Source organism: Triplophysa rosa, unplaced genomic scaffold (assembly GCF_024868665.1).
Source record: "Triplophysa rosa unplaced genomic scaffold, Trosa_1v2 scaffold53_ERROPOS95913, whole genome shotgun sequence".
Taxonomy (NCBI): Eukaryota; Metazoa; Chordata; class Actinopteri; order Cypriniformes; family Nemacheilidae; genus Triplophysa; species Triplophysa rosa.
In genome coordinates this window covers 36536-63595 of record NW_026634552.1, presented here as the reverse complement: position 1 = coordinate 63595, position 27060 = coordinate 36536, and the positions used below count along the sequence as shown (strand labels likewise).

At 38.8% G+C, this 27060-nt stretch overlaps 1 protein-coding gene across 2 annotated transcripts; it reads left to right on the top strand.

Annotated features, from left to right (window-relative positions):
* Positions 1-24036, top strand: LOC130551011 (GTPase IMAP family member 8-like). 2 transcript variants are annotated; one of them, XR_008962524.1, is made up of 7 exons: positions 1-14; positions 1222-1926; positions 11825-12520; positions 14686-15327; positions 16266-16436; positions 22445-22624; positions 23861-24036. XR_008962524.1 is itself a non-coding variant. In XM_057328549.1 (6 exons), exons 1-6 carry the CDS (start codon positions 2-4, stop codon positions 17236-17238), a joined length of 2475 nt encoding a protein of 824 aa, XP_057184532.1. In that variant the 5' UTR covers position 1; the 3' UTR covers positions 17239-18869. The 2 variants fall into 2 exon arrangements, 1 of the variants encoding a protein (XP_057184532.1); XM_057328549.1 differs by lacking the exons at positions 22445-22624; positions 23861-24036 and adding an exon at positions 16991-18869.
* The last annotated feature ends 3024 nt before the right edge of the window (positions 24037-27060 follow it).

The following is a 27060-nucleotide window of genomic DNA, read 5'->3' as shown; positions in this document are numbered from 1 at the left end:
AATGGACTCAGATGGTAGGAATTCATTTTCTTAAGTTATTTATTTCAAGTATTAATTCAAGATTTCTGTTTTTACTTGAATAGTCTGCTGCTGAACGACACACACAAGTAAACCATTTATATTTAGGCTAATTGAGGATGACAATTTGTGGTTAGTGTATAGGCTATCATAATCATTTGTTTCCTACATAGCCTTGAATATCACCTTTAGAAACAAATCAATAAGTTGTAGTGATCGACTTAATGTTCAATTAACTTGAAGTGATCAGCGTTGTTGTAATGTTATTTCATCATCTCGGTTATTAATCTGATCATGTTGCTTTGTCAGGACTTTCTTTTGAACATAGGCTGTGTGTTTAAGATGACATTCCTGTATTCAGTTTTCTGTTCAGCAATATATTGTTTCCTTAGAAATTAAAACCTGAAATTAGGTTTACCGTTTATGGACACATAAAGCGTCTAATGTTTACAGGTGTGTCACAATGACACCTGTAAAGCTTTATATGTCCATCTTTCAAGGAAATGAAAAACAAAGTAAAATGTACTAAACGGTTAATCTAATTTCAGGTTTTAATTTCTAAGGAAACAATATATTGAGTTTGATTACAATTTCACTCCTAATAACGACACAACGAACGTATGAATGAAAAAAATGTAAATGTAAATGATAATGTTATATATAACATAATAGATTACAGTTTTGTTAACGAAAGCTTGTGCGCGCAAGATGACAATGTGAAAGATGCAGCAGGTCCACAGCCTATTAAAGAACCTAAAAAATTAACACCATTTGCCAAATGCATTAATGTAAATCTAAATACAATTTACAATTTTATAAACAGAAAAGAGCAAATGTCATGGATCGTTGTAAAATGAGGTTTATTAGTTGCGTATGTTGTTCAGTTGTCACAGCTCACAGGTGCAGCAGGTCTGTCAGGGATTCAAATTAACATGAAATGTCAGATGACACAATGTAACAGATTTAATGTTTCTGTTGATTTTTGACACTCATTCAAATAGATGAGAATTATGAGATGATGAAGATGACAGTGTTCTCTGGATTTTAAACTTTAATATTATTTTACAGTAAACCATGTTGTTCTCTGGTCCTTGAAAGTCCAGAAAATTTATTATTTTATTACTTAATATTTTTTTTAGAGCAGGTGCAAGGACAGTTACAGCAATTTAAGTATTTTGGGTGTATTTTGTGTTTTCATTACAGGTGACTCCCATCATCTCTCAGAGTTGAGGATTGTGTTAATGGGGTATAGATATTCTGGGAAGAGTTCATCAGGAAACATCATCCTGAACAGTGAAGAGTTTGACTTGAAGACAACTGCTCAGTGTGTGAAGAGACAGAGAGAAGTAGCAGACAGACACATCACTGTCATAGAAGCTCCAGGATGGTGGATGAGTACACCTATAGATCAGAGCTCAGAGTTACTGAAACAAGAGATTTTACTCAGTGTGTCTCTGTGTCCTCCAGGACCTCATGTTGTTCTACTGGTTATACGTGTGGACACTAGATTTAAAGAGGACGAGAGAAAAGTATTTCAGGGGTATGTGGATCTTCTCGGTGAGAGAGTCTGGAGTCACACTATAGTGCTCTTCACTCATGGAGACTTTCTAGGAGACACATCTATAGAGCAACACATTGAGAGTGAAGGAGAGGATCTCCAGTGGCTGGTGGAGAAATGTGGGAACAGATATCATGTTCTCAACAATAACAACAGCAGTGATGACACTCAGATCAAACATCTGCTGGAGAAGATAGAAGAGACAGTGATGGAAAACAACGGCTGCCATTTTGAAATAAACAGAAAGATTTTACAGATGATGGAAGAACGAAGGAGATCAGAGGAAGAGAGTGCAGAAGAACGAATGAAGAAGATGAAGAAACAGAGAGAGATGATCAGATCTCAGATGAGTGAGTAAAGTACTGACATAAACACTGAGAACATTCAGCTGAACTGGACTGAACATGAAAGCAAAATCACACTTACAGTCGTGCTGTTAGACTTTATTTTAGTCAATTTTGGTACAGAGTCTAACAGTTGGACTGTAAATGTGGAGCCCTCTTTCATCTTCCATTAAAAAAAATCCCCCTTCCATCTTCCATTTAAAAACCATGTTAAAAAAGAAAAATCTTTTTAATAGTATTTAATAGTAAAACGTGTGTTATTAGATCCAGTGTTGAATAAAAAAAGAAAAAAATAGATTTTGACATGTTTCATTCAGCAAATGTCACCCATTCAGTAAAATGACCCTACTCCAGTCTGCTTGTCCGGCTTACAATAGACAGGGCACCATAATAAAGGAAGTAAGTGAAGTGGCCTCTTCATAGACATTTCCAATACTTGAATAGAGATGATGCACAAAACACCATCAGAGTAACACATGAAACACTAAACTAATGCTAGAAACATTCATTTAACAACACAATAAAGTAAAACACTCTTATACACATACTGTAACCATAGGCGGAGTTTCACATTTTTGCCTGGAGGCACCTACCATCTATCCATGAGCTCAGATTTTTTTTAAATACCATACCATATTTTCTACATTTCAATTATACTGTATATTAGTTATTACCTATATAATTTATACATTTAAAATACATTTACCAATAACAAGGCTAAACAAAGGAGAAATAAAAACGTATATCTTACCTAATGCAGGACAATCCGCCTCTTTTTCCGATTTGCGTAGATGTCCACGATCTTCTCTTCAGGTAAATTTGCAGTCAAATCGTTCTCTATGTACAATAGGGCAAGATCTGAAAATCTGTCCTGAGCCATTGCAGACCGGAGCCAGTTTCTGATTCTTCTCATAACTGAGAAACTTCTTTCTGATGTAACAGAACCAACGGGCAGTGTGAGAGCAAGCTGCAGGAGTCGGTAAAAGTTTGGATATTGATCCTTCATTTTTAAGCTTTTCAAGGGTGATCGGCGATGCAATCGCACATTTCGCTAGATCCATTTCAGCAGTCACAAGCTGAGGGTGGATCTGAAAGCTCGCATACATGCTTAGTAAAGGACCAATGCCGTTCTTGTCACAACTGAATACAGCATCACATGCCACACTCAGGGCCATTGCATCAGTTGAGAATCGCCTGTCTAATTCGGCCAGCATAGTGTCTAAAACAGGGAAATACAACTGACATTTAAACGTCTGTGATTCTGATTTGCGGTGCAATTCATTTTCATCACGCTGGCCAGGTGTGGCTGGTACCAAGTACTGCGAAAGCCCGGAAGGTGGTCGCGAGGTTCTTTTTCGTTTTCCCACAGTTTGAGGGGAACTCTCTGCACAAACACCAGAAAAATCCTCACAAAACCTTTTCACCTGCATCCATATTGCCTCCCATGAAATCTCCTCTCTGCAATGCTGGAGATGCGTTCTCAGGCTCCTTCCTGCTGCGGCTGCATCGGCCATGGTTGTACTTGCACCTTGCAGTCTTTTGTGTGTTACGTGTACAACTCTAAGAACTTCCTCAAGAATAACTATGGAAGTAATGAAGCGGAGACTTGTGGTGTGGTGATACAATCCACTTGCCTCCACGGACCACTTTTCTCCCTCTTCTTCCATCTCTTTCAAACAGCGAGTGATGGCAGCATACTGTGATTTGACAGCATAAACACATCTATATTTGCAAGCCCAACGTGTTTCGCTTTGCTGTACTAACTCCTTTGTTTCAAGAGCCAGTGTTTTCTGCATCATCAGAAACCTGCAATGGTTGCTTGGCTCTGCAAACATAGAGTACAGTTTGTCAATCACATTTAGAGACGTTTTAATGTCTCTGTTCACAGTGCATGATTCAACCAGGACAAGATTCAGCTTATGCGCCATGCAATGCACATACACAGCAAAGGGGAATTCCTCTTTGATTCGTTGCTGAACACCACTCAAATGTCCCGACATTACAGAGGCTCCATCGTATGCCTGGGCAATTATGGGAATGTCCTTCAGCCCACACGACTGCAATCCTTATTTAATGCCAGAAACAATTCCTGCAGCATCACGAGAATTGGAACAGTCAACAAAGTAAATAAAACGCTCCTTTATCTGAAGACCCTCTGTGTATCTAATGCAAACAGAAAGTTGCTCAGTCTTTGACGACTTCGCTTCATCAGCAATAACAGCAAGAAAACCTGTCTTGTGTACTTTCTTGGATATTTCTTCACGAACGAGCTCTGCACACAATGCAATAATTTCATTGTGAAAATCTCGGCTTGGACAGTTAAAATACTTGGACTACATGGATTTGAAATCAGGGTCGTATTTTGAGAACAAATCGCATATACTCAAGTAATTCCCCCTTGTTTATGCATCAGCATCTTCATGATGTCCGCGGAAAGGCAGGCCTAGTTTGGATAGCGGTTTTACAATATTTACAGATTTAAACAAATACTGTCTGTTTTTTTCTACTGTGCTTTGATGGCTGTGTGACAGTTGTGCTGCCACAGATCCTGTCGAACCAGTCTGTTTGTAGCTCTCCCACATTTCCATGCTTGATAAATGTACATGTGACGAAGCATGTTTTGTGAGTTTCTCTGACAGCTTTTTCCAGTTCCGAGCACCCAGTTTTGTAAACAGTTTGTCAGTGCCTGATCTTGCAATATTTGAAGAAAAGTGGCGACAGCAAAAACAAAAAACTGAATCCAATGAAACTGAGTACTCTATCCATGGAAACTTGTGGTAGTAAAAGGAAGAGAAGGCACGACTTATATCTCCAATTTGGTGCCTATATAGGGAAAGAAGAAAGTATGGGTTGTTTCGGCCCTGTTGCTTTCTCCCCGAGGTCGTTGATATATCTTGATCCGGCTGAGGGTTGAGCGGGTGTGTCTGTTGACGCAGCAGCGGTACTGCTGGTGCTGCAGGTTCCACGGCCAGATGTGTTCTCTGATGCGGCCTCGATTGCAGTGTCAGTATTAGCGGCAGCAGAACAAAAACCAGACGTTTCAGAGTTAGGTACCTCCACTCCTTTAGCTGTAGGTTTGTAAAAAAAATGTCGAATATCCATTTTGCATATCTCTTTTGCATTTAGACTTAAGCGGGAACAGAACGAGAGGAGAGGGTCTTGACGTTTAGACTAAAGCGGGAACAGAATGAGAGGAGAGTCTACTCACGCGATACTTTGAGTTTCGTGCCAGAGGAGAAAACATTAATTTTAAAAACATTAATTTTAAAATAATTTAGGCTTAACTTACTTACACTAAAATAATAAGATAATATAAGAAATTGAGAAAATGTGAAAAAAAAAATTAATCATAGCTCTGGCAAAATCAATTGGCTCTCATCTGGGTGGGCAGTGCCCCTCCCCGCCCCCCTCAAACTCCGCCTATGACTGTAACTGATAACGGATATGAGAAGAAACATAATTATTTAAAAATATCAAATGTGTAGAGTGACACAGGGATTCTGGGAATGTTCTTTTACTGTTTTTCAATGTACATTTAAAGGTGACTTGTACTTTCACAGTATTTTTGCAGGCTGCAAGTACATGACTTGTTATATGTTCAATCTTACATTGATTTCCTCTGTGAAATAAAATATTATTCAGGGCCGGCTGAAGGATGAAATGACTAAGGGGGCATGGTAAATTCATAAGGGGGCATAACTACAAATCAACAATACACACAGAGATGGCTTTTGTATATATTTTTGAAGCGCTACCTAATACACTCCATATGCAAACGGATAAACAAAATGTAGACGTTTAAAAAATAAGTCTATAATAGCACTGGCATCGAATCTATTTATTATTTTGTCATTCAAGTCTACATTTTGCGGCTAGATCACGTTCAAAATGTTTAGGTAAAAAAACTGAGCAGCAACTATCTGATCAGAGATGGAAGCGCTCAGTGTTTTCTGTAACGCACGGTCTCCGCTCCATCGTGCTGTCTCAGGTTAGCTTTCTTTTTTTTAAACACTTTATTTGTAATTTTCCACTTATCATACATAACAATCGTATTCTCTATTTTAGAAATAACCATTAAAAAAAAAAAAAAAAATCCCAACAGGAGAAAGACAAAGACAGACAAAACCCAAAATCAACCTGACAGACTTGTCACAGACAGCAGACGGACAAATAGAAAAAAAAACAAGTGCACCTAACATTCGTTATCACAGGACTGACCAAGGGCAGGTGTAAACATTCAGAGTTTCAGGTCCAGACCAGGTAAATTGTTCACATAAGTTATCAGAGGGTCCCAGGTTTTGTAGAATCTGTCAATGGAACCGTTGAGGGTATATCTGATTTTTTCCAGCTTGACATTCTGCATAATGTCCATAATCCAGTGGTGGTGTGGGGGAGGAGTAGCAGCCTTCCATTTAAATAAAATCAAGCGTCTAGCTAATAAGGAGGAAAAGGCAACGACCCTCTGTAAATGAACAGTGGGAATGGACCCCGTTGTATCACAAAACCAACCAAAAACAGCAATCAAGGGAGAAGGTGGAATGTTATAGGCATAAGCATTAGAGATGACTTCAAAAAAGGATGACCAGAAAGGGACAAGTTTCGGACAAGACCAGAACATATGACAGGAAGTAGCTGGCGTCTGTTTACATCTATCACATATTGGGTCTACGTTCGGAAATATTCTTGCTAATTTAGCTTTTGAGAAGTGCAACCTGTGTAAGGGGGCGATCACACAGAACGCGCTTTTCATGTTCGAAAACGCGAGGCGCGCTGCGCTGCTCTTTTGGTTGACTCTTTGAAAAGGGCAGGACGCAGCGGTTTTTTTTATGTTGCTAGGTAACCATCAAAACAGCTGTGCTGTCAGTCAAGGATTATAGCGCGAGCGCTCTAGTTCCTGTTAACTGTCTTATTATCAGAAACTTTCAAAAGGTACAAGCAGAGGGAGTTTGCTCGGACCTTTCTCGGTTAACCAGTGTCAGCCAGCACAAGTTTCTTCTTCATCATTGCAGTCTCCGGACGTTTCCATCAACTGTAAAGTTCCGTCACCGTATCGGAAGGCCCGCCTCTCCACTCATTCGATTGGACAATGGAAAAAAGTACACATGACGTCAAGCGCTTTTCTGCTCAGCGTTGAGTTGTTTTCAACTTCGGGCGCTCAAAGCGCTCCGCCGCGAGGCGATGCAGGCGGCAGAAACGCGAGGCGCCCGGCGCGCATAAGCAGCGCGCAAAACGCTCCCTGCCAACTGAAAACAATTCAAAAGAGGCGCGTCTCACAGCAAAAGACGCGTTCTGTCTGATCAGACCCTTATTCAGCATATTGACCCTTAATAGGGAATCCAAACAGGAAGGAGAGGGGAGTGTAGGAAAATGAGCAAAATGTTTACACGTAAAATCTCTGATTTGAAAGGTCAGACCGAATTTTCTGGATAGTTGTTCAAAGCTAGCAAAAGTGTCATTAACATACAGGTCCTCAATACTATGAATGCCCTTGTCATACGAAATTTTGAAGCCATTGTCCATTAGGGATGGTTGAAAAAGATGATTATATTGGTGAATGAGTAGAAATATTCGGAATACCCAGACATATTTTGAACTGATTTACGATGCATAGTGATTGAGTTACAATTATATTATCCTTAATGTTAACTAGTGATGGTAGGGGTGCGCAGAGCAAAGCAGGGAGTGAGTGTGGGCTGCTTGTAACCTTTTCAATCTGGAGCCATGCAGGGATCCTGTCATTCCAATCTTTTAACCACAGAGAGATGGCATTAAAATTCGCAGCCCAATAATACGTGCGCAAATTTGGAAGTGAAAGCCCACCTACACCTTTTGACAGTGGTGTAAAGTATTGGAGTAAATGTACTTAGTTACTTTACTTAAGTATCTTTTTGGCTACTTTGTAGTTGTACTGAGTATTAAAGATATTAGCAACTTTTACTCTCTACTTAACTACATTTTTGAACAAGTATATGTACTCTTTACTCCACTACATTTGTAATGACTAATGCAGTTACACATTACATTTTGCATGGCACCTATCTTATAATTAATATTGCCATTTACAGGGCAATGAAGGTACTACAATCTTGTGGATTTTGCCATAACTTACAAAAACTTGTCAACATGGCTTCTTTATATGAATATGAGTGCAGTATCAGGTAGATGTCAATCGCTGGCGGTTTATACACGGTTAGCCCTTACCCGCTATTTCTACAGTAATATATTGGCAACACTCTTGCCAGCTAGTTACTGTAGGTCACACATCTACAAAAGCTCTTGTTTTTAAAACTAACTCTTCCTAAATGTGCTCTAAACATGTTTGCTCAAAATTTGACCATATGGTGGGACTATTGCCATGAAGTGATGTAAACCAGTAAAAAGAATGTATAGTATTTCAATTTTCAAAAGTGCTCTCACACTATATAGACAAAATATTAACCTATAGAATGAGTCGGACACAGAGAAATGAACAATTCACATATGAATCTCAACAATGGTGACAATCAACTGAACAGCTTCATGCTGCAATGCATGCTGGGTACATAGTACAAAACTCATTCATGATTGTTTGTCACCATTGATGAGGTTTGTATGTCAAGTGTCTAACTGTGTCTCAATTGCAAAGAAAGATTTTCTGACAGAGATCTTTCCATTATAACATGTAATCACTTTACCAAACATATCTTAATAAATCTTAAATGCTATATTATTATTATTTAATGATTGAATTCTTTCAGATGTATCTTCAGTTACTAAGCAAACATAAAGTTGCGGTTCCTGTAAAGTCCCTTTCAGTGTTATTGTATAAGTGTACATTTTAAAGCTACAAGAAAGTCAAAGAGTCCAACCAAAGCAAACACTGATCGCCATAATGGTGACTTAAAACATAATTGAACCACTATGAACTAGAGTTAAATCTCAATAAGATCTTACACAGATGACAGAAATAAAGTGAAAGTGGTGTCTGTAATATGTGAAGATGTTATTGATGTTTGTGTTTAATTCTCCTCTGGTGAAATCTTGACAGATTTATTGTGTTCATCTGTTATTTACACGTGTTCATCTAAGACTGTGTGACTTAAGTGCGTTAATAGATTCTTTATAATGTATCTTCAAACAGCCATTGCAGTAGTTTACTGTAAAACACCTACAGTAACTAGCTGGCAACAGTGTTGCCAATATATTACTGTAGAAATGGCAGGTAAGGGCTAACCGTGTATGTGAAATGAGGACATGACTGCAGCTGGCGATGAGGCCCAAACCAGCATGTCCAGTGCAAAAAGGCTTTGACTTTTTAATTCTACTTAACATTATTTTATTTATCTGTTATATTGAAGAGACCTTTTTGAAGGACTTTGGTTTACTTATGAGCACTTGAGCTTAAATGAGACTTAGGGTGTTTGTAATGACGTAGGTTATGGTGTCGACCATGATTTGTTGCAATTTTGAGGTGTTCAGTCTTATTATGATTTAAGAAAATAAATGCGATTGCTCACCTCACAAATCAACTGTTTCTAGTTTTTCACTGATGTGTCTCTTAAGTGTTGAGGACTAGTGCTGCTTTGAGCCTACATTCAGTATGAGTAAAATACTCAAGTACTGTTCAAATCAGATACTCGAAGACTTTTACTCAAGTCGTTTTGAAATTGGTGACTTGTAACTTGTAATGGAGTAATTTTCACTGCAAGGTATCTGTACTTTTACTTAAGTATGGTTTTCAGGTACTCTTTACACCTCTGCCTTTTGACCTTTCCATAAATTATTTTCTTATGGGAGCTGATTTATTATTCCATATAAAGGAAGAAATCATTTGATTAAATGCCTTGAAAAAAGATTGTGGCATATAAACAGGCAGTGCCTGAAATAAATATAGAAACTTTGGTACAATATTCATCTTTACAGAATTTGCTCTCCCGATAAGATATAGTGGCAAAATAGACCATCTTTTAATATCTTGTTTGCACTGTTCCAACAGAGGGGTGATGTTACTTTTAAATAGACTGTAATAGGATTCGGTGACTTTTACACCCAGATATGTAAAGGACTCGGCGGACAACTTAAAAGGCAGATTGGGATATTCTCTGGCATTATTACTAATGGGGAAGTATTTGCTTTTATTAAAATTTAATTTATACCCAGATATGTTTCCAAATTCCTGCAAGATTTTAAGGATTTCAGGGGTAGTTGTGTTGGGGTTGGTGACATATAATAGCAAGTCGTCTGCATAGAACGAGACAGTGTGAGTTAGGCCCCCACGTGAGATACCTTGTATACTACTATTGCATCTAAGAGCTATGGCAAGTGGCTCTACAGCTAAAACGAAAAGCAACGGACTCACTGGATCCCCTTGTTTTATCCCTCTGTTAAGAGGAAAATACTCAGATGAGATACCGTTGGTATAAATTGAGGCAGTTGGATCAGTGTAAATGAGCTTGATAAGGTGAGTGAAGTTAGGGCCAAACCCAAACCTGCCAAGTGTATGAAAAAGATAATCCCACTCAACCCGATCAAACGCCTTTTCGGCATCAAGCGATATTACTGCTTCTGGGGATGGAGTGCTAGATTCAGTATAGATGATATTAAACAATCGTCTCAGGTTAAAATAGGATTGTCTGCCCTGGATAAACCCAGTCTGGTCCTCCGAAATGACATGAGGAAGAATTGTCTCAAGCCGGAGTGCAATGGCCTTTGAGAACACTTTACCGTCACAGTTTGTCAAGCTGATTGGTCTACAAAATGAGCAATCTCGAGGGTCCTTATTCTTCTTTAATAACAGTGTAATAGATGCCTGGCGGAGCGTAGGCGGAAGAATATTATTCTCCAGTGCTTCTGCATAGACTGAGAGAAGAAGTGGGGCAAGTTTATCTTTAATTTTTTTATAAAAATCAGTTGGAAATCCGTCCGGGCTCAGGTTAGCTTTCTTGCACAAGCTTTTCAAATTATTTTAAAAATGTAAGATTTTTCCCCTTGAGAAATGTAACGTGTCATGATTCTGTACGGTCGGAGCCGCATACGTGAACACATTTGTAAACAGTGGCTCCCAGAGCAATGAGTACAAAACAGTCAAAACTACCACATCTGTGCATGGGCACACTTATACAACTCGTGCAGGATGCTGGTGTTGTGCCGAATTTTGACTCCCCGCCAGATTATGACTCCCCTCATTGATTTTTCTGGGGGATTAGCTAATCCTAACCCCTCCCTCACACTTTATCCTAACACCTAATGTTAGTGGGGAATGGGGGAGTCATAATTTCGCAGAAGTCATTTTTCGGCACAACACCGGCTCATTTTCCGTACAAGTAAACAAGAATAACACAAATTAAACAATATTACCACACACAGTCACAACAAAAACAATAGGTTGACAATTATATGCTGTGATATAATGTTCCTTCACATTTAGGCTTGCTAAAAGTAAATTAAACACATTAAAGAAAAGTTGAAGGTGCGGCGTGCAAACATTAAACCTCCTTAAAACTGTGTCCTTCCATTCGGTTGTAAATTTTCTTTTTCAAAAGCAAGCTGAACTAACTGAGCCTTCCGTTTGTGAAGCATCGAGCGTCTGTAACTTTGTTATTTGCTAGCGGCTTCCCTCCACACGTATACATTAATACGCTGCGTAAAGACGCATCATCACAACAACCGGACTAGATTCATCTTTTTATAACAAAGTGAACACATAGGCTAGATTACCAATTCATTTCCACAAATTCTTTAAACGTTAAAACTTTTTATTAATTATTTTCAGTAGGTATTACATGAATTTAAAACTGTGGTGTTTGTGGAGTGGGGGACGGTGCACTGCAACCCTGTGGGGAGGGCATGGCCCATGAATCCCCCCTTTGCGCCGGCCCTGTTATTATTACTTTTTGCTTTATAATGTTTTTTGTAATTATTACAGGTGACACTCAGAAGCTCTCAGAGTTGAGGATTGTGTTAATGGGCTATAGATATTCTGGGAAGAGTTCATCAGGAAACATCATCCTGAACAGAGAAGAGTTTGACTTGAAGAGAACTGCTCAGTGTGTGAAGAGACAGAGAGAAGTAGCAGACAGACACATCACTGTCATAGAAGCTCCAGGATGGTGGATTGATGAACCTGTAGATCAGAGCCCTGAGTTACTGAAACAAGAGATTTTACTCAGTGTGTCTCTGTGTCCTCACATTGTTATACTGGTTATACGTGCAGACATTATATTTAAAGAGGATGAGAGAAAAGTTTTGCAGGGTTATGTGGATCTTCTCGGTGAGAGAGTCTGGAGTCACACTATAGTGCTCTTCACTCATGGAGACTTTCTAGGAGACACATCTATAGAGCAACACATTGAGAGTGAAGGAGAGGATCTCCAGTGGCTGGTGGAGAAATGTGGGAACAGATATCATGTTCTCAACAATAACAACAGCAGTGATGACACTCAGATCAAACATCTGCTGGAGAAGATAGAGGAGACAGTGATGGAAAACAACGGCTGCCATTTTGAAATAGACAGAAAGATTTTACAGAAAATAAAAGAGAAAAGGAGAACAGAAGAAGAGAGAGCAAAAGAACGAATGAAGAGGATGAAGAAACAGAGAGAGATGATCAGATCACAGATGAGTGAGTAAACATCACAGCACTGATCTACACACTCAGAACATTCAGCTGACTGAACATGAAAGCAACATCACACATTAGACCTCAGCATGATTGTTTTACGTGCAGTTACGGCTGAATCGCAGCTCTGCTGATGTATAGAGTCTAACAGCTGAATTGTGTGTGTGATATTGTTTATATGAGCAGTCAGCCAGTATTGTTGCAAAATAAACACAGACAGGATTATAAGGAACCCCAACATGGGACTGAAGTGCCTTTTACCACCCTGTAGAGGATTAATTTGCATTAAACATTGGACATTTTCCTGCTTACTCTAAGAAAAAATGGTGCTAAATAGCACAAAAAGTGGTTCTTTAGCTCGTATCATTAAGGAACCGCTTTTAGTGCTACAGCACCTTTTTAAAGGTAGGTATCAAATTTATTATTGAACCTTTTAGGGTTCATATTTAGAGTTCATTTTTATGGATTTTTACGTTCTTTATTAAAAATATCATAGATGTGAATTAAATATTTTTGACAGCTTAACTAACCACAGTAGAATCACATTTGATATAAAAATATTTTATAGAATAGTTTGATATCAACCATAAATAATAAAAATAATAACATATAAATTATACATCAGAATTATTACTATTGAAACAACACCAAAAATGTTACTGTTAGAGTATTCAGAACTATTAATAAGTATACACTTAAATGAACAAACTGACATTAAAACATTATCCACAACTTCATAACAGCATTAAAGATTAAGGGGCAGTTTCCCGGACAGGTATTGGCTTTAGCCAGGACTAGGCCTTAGTTAAATTAGCATATTTAGGTAGTTTTTACAAACAAACCTTAAAAAAAAACATTAATGGTTGTCATCTTAAGACAAAACAATGGCACGGATATATTTTAAGATCTGTCAGTGCAAGCAGTTTTCAGTTAAGACAGCTCAAACATTTATTTTAGTCTGGGACTAGCCTAAACCCTGTCCGAGAAACGACTCCTAAGTCTTTAAATAAACAAATTGACATTGAATCGTTAACCACAAGTACTGTACGTTTTTTTTGTGGAAAAAATATCTCAAATATAATATATAAATACAAATTACAATTTTTCCAGATGACCTGTACTGTCTTTAGCAGGTAAATAATTGTTTTCAGCTGCAAACAAGGTTAAATAAGACATGAATTGCCCATATATTCCACTTGTTTATGCTTTTCAGCTACAATTGGATTGAAATGTGCCCTTTTTAAGGGTTTTTACATGTTCATTTATTTCTTGTTATTATAATAATAATAAAAAGTAAAAAATAATGCAGTATACTGGATGAACTTTCAGAATAAGAATATGAATTATAAGATTTTTTTTTTTTTTTTTTAGATTTAGATTCAATTTATTGTCATTGCACATGTACGAAGGTACAAGGCAACGAAATGTGACCTCTGCATTTAACCCATCCAGAGAGTAGTGAACACACGTACCCCCGGAGCAGTGGGCAGCTATCACTGCAGCGCCCGGGGAGCAAGTAGGGGTAAGGTGCCTTGCTCAAGGGCACCTCAGTTGTTACCCGCCGGCCCTGGGAATCTATCTGACATTTTTGTCAAAAATGGGCCCTCACGGTTACAGTTGGGGGCCCCTTCAGGCCATGAGAAACTGACCGGGTCTTGTATGTCACCGAAGGGGTTCATTTCACAATAACAGCTGGCTGCCTGTACATTATCCCTTAAATATTACACGGCTACTTACCTCATTAGTACGTTTTCGAACATAAAAAAATTATTTGAAAATTTTTATTAGCTTATTTTTAAAATAAGTAAAATGGATGGTCACATGATCAGAGTTCATTAAGATGGGCCTTTCTATGGAACTTTATAATACTAATATAGAGATGATACACAGTGTCATACTGACAAACACAAAACACTAGCAGAGTAACACATGAGACACTGAAGTAATGCTACATTAATTAAAAACAAACATATAATATAAAACACTCTTATGCACTGTACATAACTGTCAAAAAATATAAAAAGAAATAGAATTGGTTAAAATTGTCAAATGTGAAGAGATGTTCTTTTACTGTTTTTCACTGTCAATTTGAATGTGACTTATAGCCTATACTGTTATAGTAAAATCATACCTTTAACATTCAAGTGTGTTTTGTGTGTTTGTTACAGGTGACACTCAGAAGCTCTCAGAGTTGAGGATTGTGTTAATGGGGTATAAATGTGCTGGGAAGAGTTCATCAGGAAACATCATCCTGAACAGAGAAGAGTTTGACTTGAAGAGAACTGCTCAGTGTGTGAAGAGACAGAGAGAAGTAGCAGACAGACACATCACTGTCATAGAAGCTCCAGGATGGTGGATGAATAAACCTGTAGAAAAGAGCCCTGAGTTACTGAAACAAGAGATTTTACTCAGTGTGTCTCTGTGTCCTCACATTGTTCTGCTGGTTATACGTGCGGACATTAGATTGAAAGAGGAAAATAGAAAAGTAATGCAGGGGTATGTGGATCTTCTCGGTGAGAGAGTCTGGAGTCACACTATAGTGCTCTTCACTAATGGAGACTTTCTAGGAGACACATCTATAGAGCAACACATTGAGAGTGAAGGAGAGGATCTCCAGTGGCTGGTGGAGAAATGTGGGAACAGATATCATGTTCTCAACAATAACAACAGCAGTGATGACACTCAGATCAAACATCTGCTGGAGAAGATAGAAGAGACAGTGATGGAAAACAACGACTGCCATTTTGAAATGTTACTGCAGGTGGAGGAGAAAAGGAGAGCTGTGGAGAAGAAAGCAACATCACAAATAAGTGAGTAAATTAGCTTTACAGTTATTGGTTAGATAAATGCGAAATAGGTATGTTTTGATTTGTTTTTTGTTGTAATGGATGCTGCAGCTTGGGTGGAGGCTGGCAGTTCATTCCACCAGAGGAACCAAATGAGTAAATTTGCCTCATTGTGATGGAACAACCAGGCGTCACTCATTTGCAGAGCAAAATGACGGGAGGGGATGCAGAACTGCAGCAATGAGATAAGGCAAAGGGGTGAATATTTCTGTTACCGTCCTGAAGGCCAGTGTCAGTGATTTGAGTTTGATACGGGCGGCAACTGGCAGCCAATGAAGTGAAATGTGGAGGGGTGTTACATGGGTTCTTTTAGGCTAATTAAAGACCAGACATGCTGCTGCATTCTGGATCATTTGCAGGGGCTTGACTGCATTGGTTGTAGTGCCAGTCAGTACAGAAAGGCAGTCTTGATATGACCAGAGCTTAGACTAGAAGCTGAGAGGAATGCTCAGAGTGGAAAGGTCTGATTTTCCTGAAATTGTAGAGCACATACCTGCATATTTTAGTGGTTGCTGCGATGTGACAGGTGAATTTCATCTGGTCGTCAAACATCACCCCCAGGTTCCTTGCAGACTTGGTTGGTGTTAGAGTTCAGGACCCGGGCTGAATGGTGAAGTGGTGTTCAATTGATGGGTGGGCTGGTATAACAAGGAAAGGCCGAGTTCAATTCCACTACTTTCACTTCTATTATGTATTAAATGTTTAAGTCCACAGTTTTCTTTATCATGGACAGCAGGCCAATTACTTTCATCACATGAGAACAGTTTTTTATGTAGTATATGTTTTGTTCCATTATAATTAAATAGGGAATAGTTGTTTTTATTATTTCCAAATATTTAACATGTTCTCTTACTATCAAATACAATCTTCTCATACAATCTTATTTTTATCATTGTTTGTAGCAAGTGAAGATGAGATGTCTGATACAGTTTCTCTGGCAAGTTCTGGTTATGATACATTCAGATCTCAATCAGATGCAGACAAGAGCTCAGCTTTTGCATCATCACACTCTAAAGACTTGCCTCTCTTGTTTGCTGGTGGATCATACAACCAGAGATTACCACAAGCATTGAGTAAGTTTCTTTCTTTTAGTTATTTGATTACAGTGGCCCCAAAACTTATGAATACTTGAATACTATGAATTTCATTAGATAACAAAAGTTAAAACAATTTATCTTATCAGTTTCTTTATGTTTTGCTTGTGTGTGTGTTTGTTGAGTTTTTATTTTAACTTCGGCTGGGCCATTCAAATTGTGAAAAAAATTTTTTTGTTTCATGATTATTTGTCCTGGGAAACAGAAATGCCCCAGGATTTAAAGATCTGAGGCTGTACAGTATCAATACACTACTGCAGTCAAAACACACAAATCTGCTCTTTAAAGTGCTAAAAAAAGCTTGTCTGCAATGCACATCTGGATATATAGCATTCTCTCACTTTCTTCCATGACTTCGAAATTCTCCCTGCCAACAAAACAGAGTTTTGTAAATAAGTTGACTGGGTTTACGGGGGGTTTCTGTCTAATAATAATTATAATACTTTATTATATGTATTAAATAAAAAACACAGAAGACAGTTTTCCTTTAAGCAAAAATCTAACAATTTTATTTTCTTGGTCACTATTTTCAGTGAGTGAGGATGAGATGTTTGATTCAGTCTCTCTGGGAAGTTCTGCTTATGGTTCATTCAGATCTCGATCAAGTGACAACAGTTCAGTTTTTGCATCATCACGCTCCAGTGACTCCAAAGATTTACCTACCAATTTTGCAGATGGATCTGTACCCTCCACTCCTCAGTCTGTGGAACATTCACACATCAAAATGACAAAGAACACATCCATAATCTCAAAATTATTAAGAGGCAAACTGAATAAATGAGGAGGGAAAAATTAAGTGTAATGCTTTTTATCATAAAGAAAATTGCACGTAAAATGAATGGAATAATTTGTGTCCCTAACTCAACATAAATTCTGTGACAGAATTTTCCATCTATTTCAAAATTCCAACTAAACTACTACTTTTACAGTATGTTTTTCCAATAATAGTTTAACTGATACTGGTAACTAACATCACTACACCACAGTTACACAGAGCAGGGAATACAGTTTGTCATCAAGGTCATTTACACGGATGACACTTGATAGTTTGTACAGTAACTGGCATCAAATTTCATACTTTATCATGTAAATTTAATAAAAGAAAATAGTATAAAATAGTTTTTATGTACTAATCTCAATCAGAAATTCTTCAAGAAATTGTTTAGTTCAACCATAACGATCAAGAATATGGATTATATATTTTTTTATATTTTTTTATATTTTTACCACTTGATACTCTCTTCTAATGCTTAGGAATAATATTCATATTCCTAACTAAAGTAGTTTATGGCAGGCTTTGGTTTACTCTCTTTTGTATTTATTATATTGTTTGCTTGGTTATTTCTCGCAAAGCTTTTTTCTTTGAGCTTTTACTTTGTATTATAACAGATAATGAACTGCCACCGCTATTGTAAAACATAAAAAATTCACCTTTAAGTAATGTGTTCTTTTATATCCTAATTTATCAACATGATCTAAGCACTTTCTAGATATTTTTACGATCATACATTGTTATGACAAGCATATATTGTTTTAACCTAGAAACATACAAAAGGAGAGCATGAGGAAGAGAGAGCCAAAGAGCGCATGAGGGTGAAACTAAATAAACAAACATGATTGTTTTGGGTAATTTGTGTTGTGTTTTAAAATGCTGCAGTTTGTGATTTTTGTTCCCTAACAAAATTGTGATGCATGGTCTGTGGAAAACTCTGCTTATTGGTCATTAGGATCGCACTCCCAAACTTCATCATACGGGACAAGTTGTAATAGTATGGAAATTCCGTCACCATTTAGTATGTTTCTTTTTTTATTTTATGTTCAAATTGCTGTTTTGTTACACTAATGCAACGACATTCATATGTATTCAAATACCTTTTGACCACATTTTAAATACATAAACCAAAATAATGGACTACTGAATACACTGTATGTGTTAAAAAAAAACAAATGATAATTATGTGACTCTTATTATGGAAATTGTAAATACTTGTAGCCTATAGCTTCAAGGGTTCAAACTATTGTCTCTACAATTCCAATTTGTATCTACAAAATACACACCCTTTGAAACCATTTATTATATTAAAGACCTGTTAGTATTGCCCCATTGCCTTACCTTTAATGCTGGAAATGCAGTTTGAAGGGTTTTGATTCTACATGTTAAATAATTGTCATGGCTCTGCTTCCTTAGTCATGTTTTTCTTGGTCCTGTAGCAGAGCCATGACAAAGTCTTTGGTTATGTGTGGAGAGAAACATATTATTGTCCGTTTGACAATAATATACGTTCTCTCCAGTGTCTTGTCATTGGCCCCATTCCTCTCGTTTCCTCGTTATCTTTCCCTGAGTGTTTAATGTCCCACACCTGCCCCATGTCGTTATCCCTCGTTTGTCTTCCCTATATATACCCTCTTGTTTCTTTGTCCTGTGCTCGTATATTGCATGTGTGTGTGCTGTATGCCTTGTGCTGTCCAGGTCGTGTTCCATGCTCGTGTTCCATGCTCGTGTTCCATGCTCGTGTTCCATGCTCGTGTTCCTGTTCCTGTATGTGATCTTTCAGTGAGTCTAGTTAGTGTTAGTTTATTGTTTTTGGTCTAGTGTTGTGCTTAGTCGTTGTTAGTTTAGTTTAGTCAGTTTATGTTCCTGTTTACCTGTTATATCATTTCCCCTGTTATCGTGTCTTGTTTTCCCCACCGTGGGTTTTTGTTTTACGTTTTTGTATTTATATTAAAGTCTTCTGTTGTTAACCCCTTACTGCCTGCCTGCATCTGGGTTCTTCTCCTGCCACAGTTCGTGACAGAATATACGAGCCAACACCGAACCCAGCAGGCATGGAGTCGGATGAGGCGTACAGGAGCCGCCAGGCTCACGCCCTGTTCGGCTTCCGCCAGAGGGGGACCCCTGTGAAGGACTTCGCCATGGACTTCCTGTCCACCGCGCGCTACTCTGGGTTCACCGAGGCAGAGTTGAAGGTAATCTTCAACAGCTGCCTCGATGAACCCTTCGAGCCAGCTGAGATGCGCCGGTGGAGACACCTGGGCTTCGCGGACCAGGTCGAACTCGCGATGAATCGTGAGGAGCCCAGGGGAATGTCCATGGCGGAGCCTCTCACTGGGTTGGCGGCTATCCCCGAGGATGGTCCCTTGCAGGTCGGGGTTGTGGGCATCGCCACGCCATCCCCATCACTCTCGGCAGCCTCTCCACCGTCCACCAGCCTTGTGGGCAAGCGGGGGAGGCGAGCGTCCTGGGGAACCACCTCCGAGGAGTCCCAGCCGGAGCCAGCCGTTCCGTATACCTCCTTCCATCACCCGACCACCAGCCGGGTGGCTAGGCGGAAGAAGAAGAGGCAACGGTGGGCAGCGTGGTCTCCAACCCGGCCGGTGCAGCCGGCGTCCAGTCCGGTGCAGCCGGCGTCCAGTCCTGTGCAGCCGGCATCCAGTCCGGTGCAGCCGGCGTCCAGTCCGGTGCAGCCGGTGTCCACGCCGGTGCAGCCGGCATCCAGTCCGGTGCAGCCGGCGTCTAGTCCGGTGTTGCTGCCGATGTCCTATCCGGCGTCCAGTCCGGTGGTGCAGCCGGCGTCCAGTCCGGTGGTGCAGCCGGCGTCCAATCCGGTGGTGCAGCCGGCGTCCAATCCGGTGGTGCAGCCGGCGTCCAGTCCGGTGGTGCAGCCGGTGTCCAGTCCGGTGCAACCGGAGATCCGGCCGGCGTCCCAGCCGCCGGTCGAGCCGGCGTCCGGTCCGGCGTCCGGTCCGGTGTCCAAGTCGATGTCCGGTCCGGTGTCCAAGTCGATGTCTGGTCCGGTGTCCAAGTCGATGTCCAGTCCGATGATCCAGCCGGCGTCCAGTCCGGTGATCCAGCCAGCGTCCAGTCCGGTGATCCAGCCGGCGTCCAGTCCGGTGATCCAGCCGGCGTCCCAGCCGGTGATCCAGCCGGCGTCCAGTCCGGTGATCCAGCCGGCGTCCAGTCCGGTGTTCCAGCCGGCGTCCCAGCCGGTGATCCAGCTGGCGTCCAGTCCGGCCTTCCAGCTGGCGTCAAGCCCTGTCCAGCCGGCCTTCCAGCCGGCGTCAAGCCCTGTCCAGCCGGCCTTCCAGCCGGCGCCCAGCCCTTTCCAGCCGGCCTCAGCCGGTCCCTGGGAGACTCCCAGGGCCAAGGACTGTTCCCCCCGGGACTCCTCCTAAGTCCCCCAGGACTCAGCGCCCTCGAGCGCAGCCGGGGACTGGGACTGTTCCCCCCAACCCTCTTGGACTGCCCTCTATGAACTCTTGTTTTGCCCCACCCCCCTCCCATGTTTGTTATTTTTGTTATGCCACCCCAGTCCTGTAGTCTTGTTGTCCTGTCTACCCCTTGTCATGTTCACCATGTTTGTCTGGTTTTTGTCTTTGTCTCGGTCTGCCTTGTCTTGTCCGTCTACCCCTTGGTGAGCAGCTGGAGGTGCTCATTAAAGGGGGGGCTTCTGTCATGGCTCTGCTTCCTTAGTCATGTTTTTCTTGGTCCTGTAGCAGAGCCATGACAAAGTCTTTAGTTATGTGTGGAGAGAAACATATTATTGTCCGTTTGACAATAATATACGTTCTCTCCAGTGTCTTGTCATTGGTCCCATTCCTCTTGTTTCCTCATTATCTTTCCCTGAGTGTTTAATGTCCCACACCTGCCCCATGTCGTTATCCCTCGTTTGTCTTCCCTATATATACCCTCTTGTTTCTTTGTCCTGTGCTCTTGTATTATGTATGTGCGTGTACATACGTTGTGGTCATTGTGTTTTGCTGTGTCCTGTGTAAGTGTACTTATGTGCTTACCTGGTTGTTTAGTGTCTGTGTTTGCCCGTGTTCCTGTTGCTTTGCCCTGTCTGTGGATTTTAGTTTTATTTTGATCCTGTCTGTATGTTTTGCCCCCTCATGGGAAGTTTTTTTTTTTGTATTTATGCTTAGTTGATTTTCCCCCATCGTGGGTTTTTGTTTTGTCTTGTTATTTGTATTAAAGTAATTTGTTAACCCCTTCACTGCCGTTGCCTGCGCTTGGGTTCTTCTTCTGCCAATTCCTTGACAATAATCTTCAGGTCTGATTACAGCTGTGCAGTATGTTTTCCTGTTTCATGTATCGTAATCACAGATTTTATGCAAATTATTAAAAGAATTGCTCTATCAATATTATCATTGTTTCTTTAGCAATAATGTAATAAATACATGTAAATTATCTAATTTTTGACTAAAAGTAAAGACAAGAGTAGGATATATAAGATATTTATAAAGAAAACAATTCACAAGGAAACATTTTTACTCCAAGATAATACGCTATTATGATTGAATATGTTGAGAACAACAATTCATTTGGTCAAATACACATGATATAACACTAAACCCACTAAGCCCTATAAGCATATGACACATTTTGTATAGTACTTGACCTGTCATAATACAACATTTCATATTTCATCATGTAGAAATTATACTGGAAAATAGATTTTACACAAAAAGCTCAAACAGAAATCTTTTCAAGAAATTGTTCAGCTCGATCCTACAGATCATGAATGTAACAATCAAGAAGTTAGTTTTACCACTTGGTACTTTCCTCTAGTTTACCTAGGGTGAATATTTATTGTTTATGGGCTTTTTAATCTTTTAGCTTTGGTTTTACATTATAACAGGTAATAAAGTGCCGGCTTCTGTAAAACCTTCTGAATTTAATTGTTGATCGTGTTATTTTATTGTTTTTGATATTTTTTGGTCATCTACTCACTAACCTTATAAAATTGATATGCTTAAAAACAGCCTTTACAAAGCTTAAGTTCATAAAAAATTGGAAAAAGTGCTGCACACACTTCCTTTTTGAAGGAATAGTCAAATCACAAATCATTCTAATATCGATTACATCAAACCTATTATAAGTGCCTAAAATGTTAGACTTTTGTACGGTGTAAATTCATTTCTGGGTAGCGATTAATCTCATGGATGCCGGTGTGTATTTACCTGCTATTGTTTATGATGACACTCAGATCAAAGATCTGCTGGAGAAGATAGAAGAGACAGTTACACAAAACAACAGCTGCCATTTTGAAATAGACAGAAAGATTTTCCAGAGGATGGAGGAGAAAATCAGAGCAGAGGAAGCGAGAGCAGAAAAACGAATGAAAAGGATGGGGAAACAGAGAGAGATGATCAGATCACATAGATGAGTAAGTAAATAACACACTGAAAAAAAGAGTTTGTTGTAATTACTCAATTGAATCATGTACATTGGTTCCACACGATTTAATAAAGTTTTTTTAACATACGTTTTTTTCATCTGCAAGAAAAGTAATGTTAAAAAAACTTTAAAATAGTGTGGAAATGATGTACATGATCAAATTGAGTAATTCCAACACTCTTTTTTTCAGTTCCTACTGATCTGTACACTGAGTTTCTTCAGTAAATAATTCATGAAAATATGCAAAGATTTGTGATAGATAACTGCTCATATTAACAAAAGAAAATTAAAATAACAGCAGCAGTAAGAAAATCTTAATGAGATGGTATTTGAAGAGGTTTTACTAATACATGGTCTGAGAACATCTCACACTAACAGACCATTAAAACCTTAAACAATGGCATGATTTTCTTCACAAGGCTTAAATTTGAAAATAGGAAGTCTCCTCTATGAGTCAGAAACAACACTGTAATGTATTTAATTATTTCAAAACACAATTGATTGTGTTCTAAGTCAAGAAACATTCATTTCAATGTAATTTGGCTTATGTCCAAACTCCCTAACAATATTAAATGTTAATGGTCTGCGAATGGAAATGTTCTGTACAGAGGACGAATATAAATTAATGGGTCCCATCATGCAGTTCATACAAACCCTGATGACAAATGAACACAGATGACTAGTACAGTTTATTGAGACACTGGTAAATACAAAATCAGCCAGCATAATTATTGCATTTCTAGACGGAACAAATTTTCTTATGAAAGTTCAAAACAAAAGATTGTTAGTTTATGGACATCAGAAATTATGCAATATTTAGAACTTCAGATACTGCAGAATAATATTTTGCTCAGCATCAAGAATTGTAACTATGCATTTTTAATTGGTCTATAAAGTTGCATAATTCACTTTTTTAAAGTTCTATCACAATAGCTCACAGGTACAGTACATCTGTCTGCAGGGAGTTCAAATGCAAGTTAACATTACATACCTTACATAACTGCTGGACAGACATGTTCAGACATTTTAGACAATCAGCTTCTTTATTTCAGTTTCAAGACAGATGTTCTCTGGATTTTAAATCTTAAGACTATCATATTTACATCATATCATATTTTAAGTCTAGACATGTTATTCAATGTTTTAGAAAGTTTATTAATTTTTTTTAGAAATTTTGAGTTTCAAACTGTATTGCAATATAGTGTGTTTTGTGTATTTGTTTCAGGTGACACTCAGAAGCTCTCAGAGTTGAGGATTGTGTTAATGGGCTGTAAATATGCTGGGAAGAGTTCAGCAGGAAACCTGATCCTGGGAATAGAAGAGTTTGACTTGAAGTCAACTGCTCAGTGTGTGAAGACCCTTATCAAAACGAAGTATACTTGAAGTTCATTTTTAAGTATACTTATGTAGTAAGTATACTAATATCAATGGACTAGTAGTATGCTTGGAAGTGTACTATTTGAATACCGCTTGGGACTAAATTGGCCCACTTTTTAGTTTATAAATGTATGCTTTTAAGTGTTCTTTAAGTGTAACAGTAGTAAACTTTTGAAGTTTACAATTAAGTGTTCATTTGTACTACAACTGTACTCCAAGTAAACGTGTTGGTATACTGATAGTTTACTAGTTCAATACTTTTAGCACATGTTTAGTCTGTGAAAGTACACTTTGAAGTTTACTCCCAGTAAACTATTAGTTAAGTCTCTAATGAATGCTTAGGCTCTCTCTTCCTGCTAGGTCAGTGTTACTGTGAAAAGGGACTTCTTATCATCATGTACGAAAAACATCATCTGTTAACACACACTCTACCCTTGAGCAGTTTGTGTATGTGTGATTGTTTTGTTTCAGGAAAGTGAGAAAGAGTGGAAAATCACGAGACAGACGTAACGTCATGTTTTAGTTCGTATTATAGTACATGCCTGTCATCTTTGATCATCTTTAGGACTGTATGTCCTGTCTCATGACTCCAGAAGTGTTTGAGAGCCTTGTGTTCTTGTTTATCTATTGATAACCCATCACGTGAGCTTGATTTACCCAAGTAATGACGTAGTTAGTTGACTCTGTTAGCTTAAATACTGCTGCATTTTGGATGTAAGGCAGGCCGGCCTGTGGAACTCCTTGACAGTGCTGAAGCTGACTTCTGCTGGCAAAACTACAAACTATTTTTATTCACTAAATTTTATTATATTAATTGCATTTCTGACTTCTTGTCTTCATTCATCATAACTGGTCTACGGGTCTTTTACTGTATATCCCCTTCACAACATTGCCTGTTTAAAAGCATAGTAAAATAAAATGCCATAAAAGTAGTGCAGATGTTTTTTTATTTTGTTTTTCCTTTTTCTTTCTGGGGGGTCAAAACAAGCAACAAAAAATGTATGAAGAAGGGCCTTTATTTACAGAAACTGGCAGCAGAAGTTGATGGTTTAAGACTGTGTTCCAGTTGTAAGGGTGATAATGAATGAACTTTACCCTCTGATCAAGGATTGAGTCTTGCAGGAGGAGGTGGATTTCTCTTACTGGATTTCGATCAACTGTGAACCCCAAATGAAAGGAAAGAGATCAAATGCAATGATAAACTGCAAGTAGAAACTGATGATGGATGGTGGAACTAAATTTACTTTGAGACTGTACTGGGAAAGATGTGAAGTAAAATGGACTCAAATTAAGTAGCTTGTTTGTGTTAATAATGTATGAAAGTAGAGGTTCACAACTGCAAAAATCCACAACTTTAAATGTAATGGCACCTGCAGTGACTTCACTTAAATTATAATTAAATGAATTTCCAACAGCACAAGTTAGAAATAAATTATATTCAGATAAATAAAAAATGCACAGTAATTATTGACCATGCCTGCCGCTGCTTATGATAACTCAGACAGGGCACGCAAGGATCTTATTGACTTTATCGCTGGACAACCATATCATATCAAAAGTATGAAAATACTTTGACCAAATAGTATATATCCTTCTCAAAACTAGTTGGAAATGCTTCCAAGTAAAAATATATGTGGCTTACGCTGTACAATAAGGTTCCAGTTGTGTATGTTAACTTGGGCTACTGCTTTTATATTTTTTTATGTCTTTTATATGTCATACACAGTTATAGTTTTCCCAGTTGTCTGTGCTGACAGCCTTACCTGCAAACAAGATAAGACTTGTCACGCCCTATGCTCCGATGTATTTGAAGAACTGAAAGAGGACTTTACTCTGAAACTTCAAGCGAGACACAATAGGTACGACAAAATGGACCGTAAGTATTTATTTTTTATTATATAACAATATATATTGTTTTGTAAATATCCTTAAACATCACTTTTAGAAACAAATTATTTAATTGTTTATCTTGACATGTTAACATTATTTTATTACCACAGTTGTTAACTTATCTCATCTCGTTATCGTGTTTTTTATTATTAACAGTTGATGTAAGTTTAATATAGGCTACATACATAAAACATAAACGCCTAGACACATACTACCTGTAAAGAAGAAGCGACTGTATATGCGTCCTTATTTAATGAAACTGAAAAAAAAGTAAAAACTAGATGTTAAAATTTAATTTACGCTTAAATAAACAGTTCGCCCATAAAGAAAAAATTCTGTTGAGCCACTGGAATCACATGGACTATTTGAACGATGTCTGTGCATTAATTTACGTTACGTTGCTGTCTATGGGGGAGTCAGAACGCTCTTGGACCTCATCAGAACTATCTTAATTTGTGTTCCGAAGATGAACGAATGTCTTACGGTTGTGTAACGGTTCATTCTAAACTGTCACAGTTCTGCCTTATTGTTTCTGAACTTCTAGTCGTGTGGCAGGATCGGGACAGAGCCCTTAGGTTTTATGTGAGAAAGCCATGAGTTGTTTATGTTTTCACATCTCATGTGCTTTCTCGTGTCTTGTCATTGGCCCCGCCCCTCTCATTTCATGTATTGCCTCCCTGCCGTATCTAATGTCTTCCACCTGCCCTGTGTTGTTATCCCTCGTTTGTGTTTCCCTTTAAATGCCCTCGTGTTTCATTGTCCTGTGCTCGTTTGTTGTGTTTGGTGTGTTTGTTCAACGTCTCCCTAAAGTGCAACTCTGTGAGTCTCTCATCTTGTCCTGCCTTGTCTTGCTTGTCATTTGGATTATTATTTAACGTATTTGACATCCTTGTATTTTGCATTGACGTTTGGTCGTGTTTAGTTTTGTTATTTCGTCTGGCTGTTTTTGCCCCCTCGTGGGAAGTTTTTGTTCTAGTTTTGTATTTTAGTTCGTTCTTGTTTTGACACCCCCTCGTGGGTATTTCATTTGTTTTTTGTTTTATTGGTTTGTTATTTGTAAATTAAAGTCTTTGTTAACCCCGTCATTGCCGCTGCCTGCGTTTGGGATCTTCCCTCCGTGATTCGTGCCAGAACAAACGAGCCACACCAGAACCCAGC

Bases quoted from the DNA above. Each gene is read 5' to 3' on its own strand.
- LOC130551011 (XM_057328549.1), top strand. The intron at 12,521-14,685 runs GTGAGTAAACAT...TGTTTGTTACAG, and splicing joins GATGATCAGATCACAGATGA to GTGACACTCAGAAGCTCTCA. The intron at 16,437-16,990 runs GTAAGTTTCTTT...CACTATTTTCAG, and splicing joins GAGATTACCACAAGCATTGA to TGAGTGAGGATGAGATGTTT.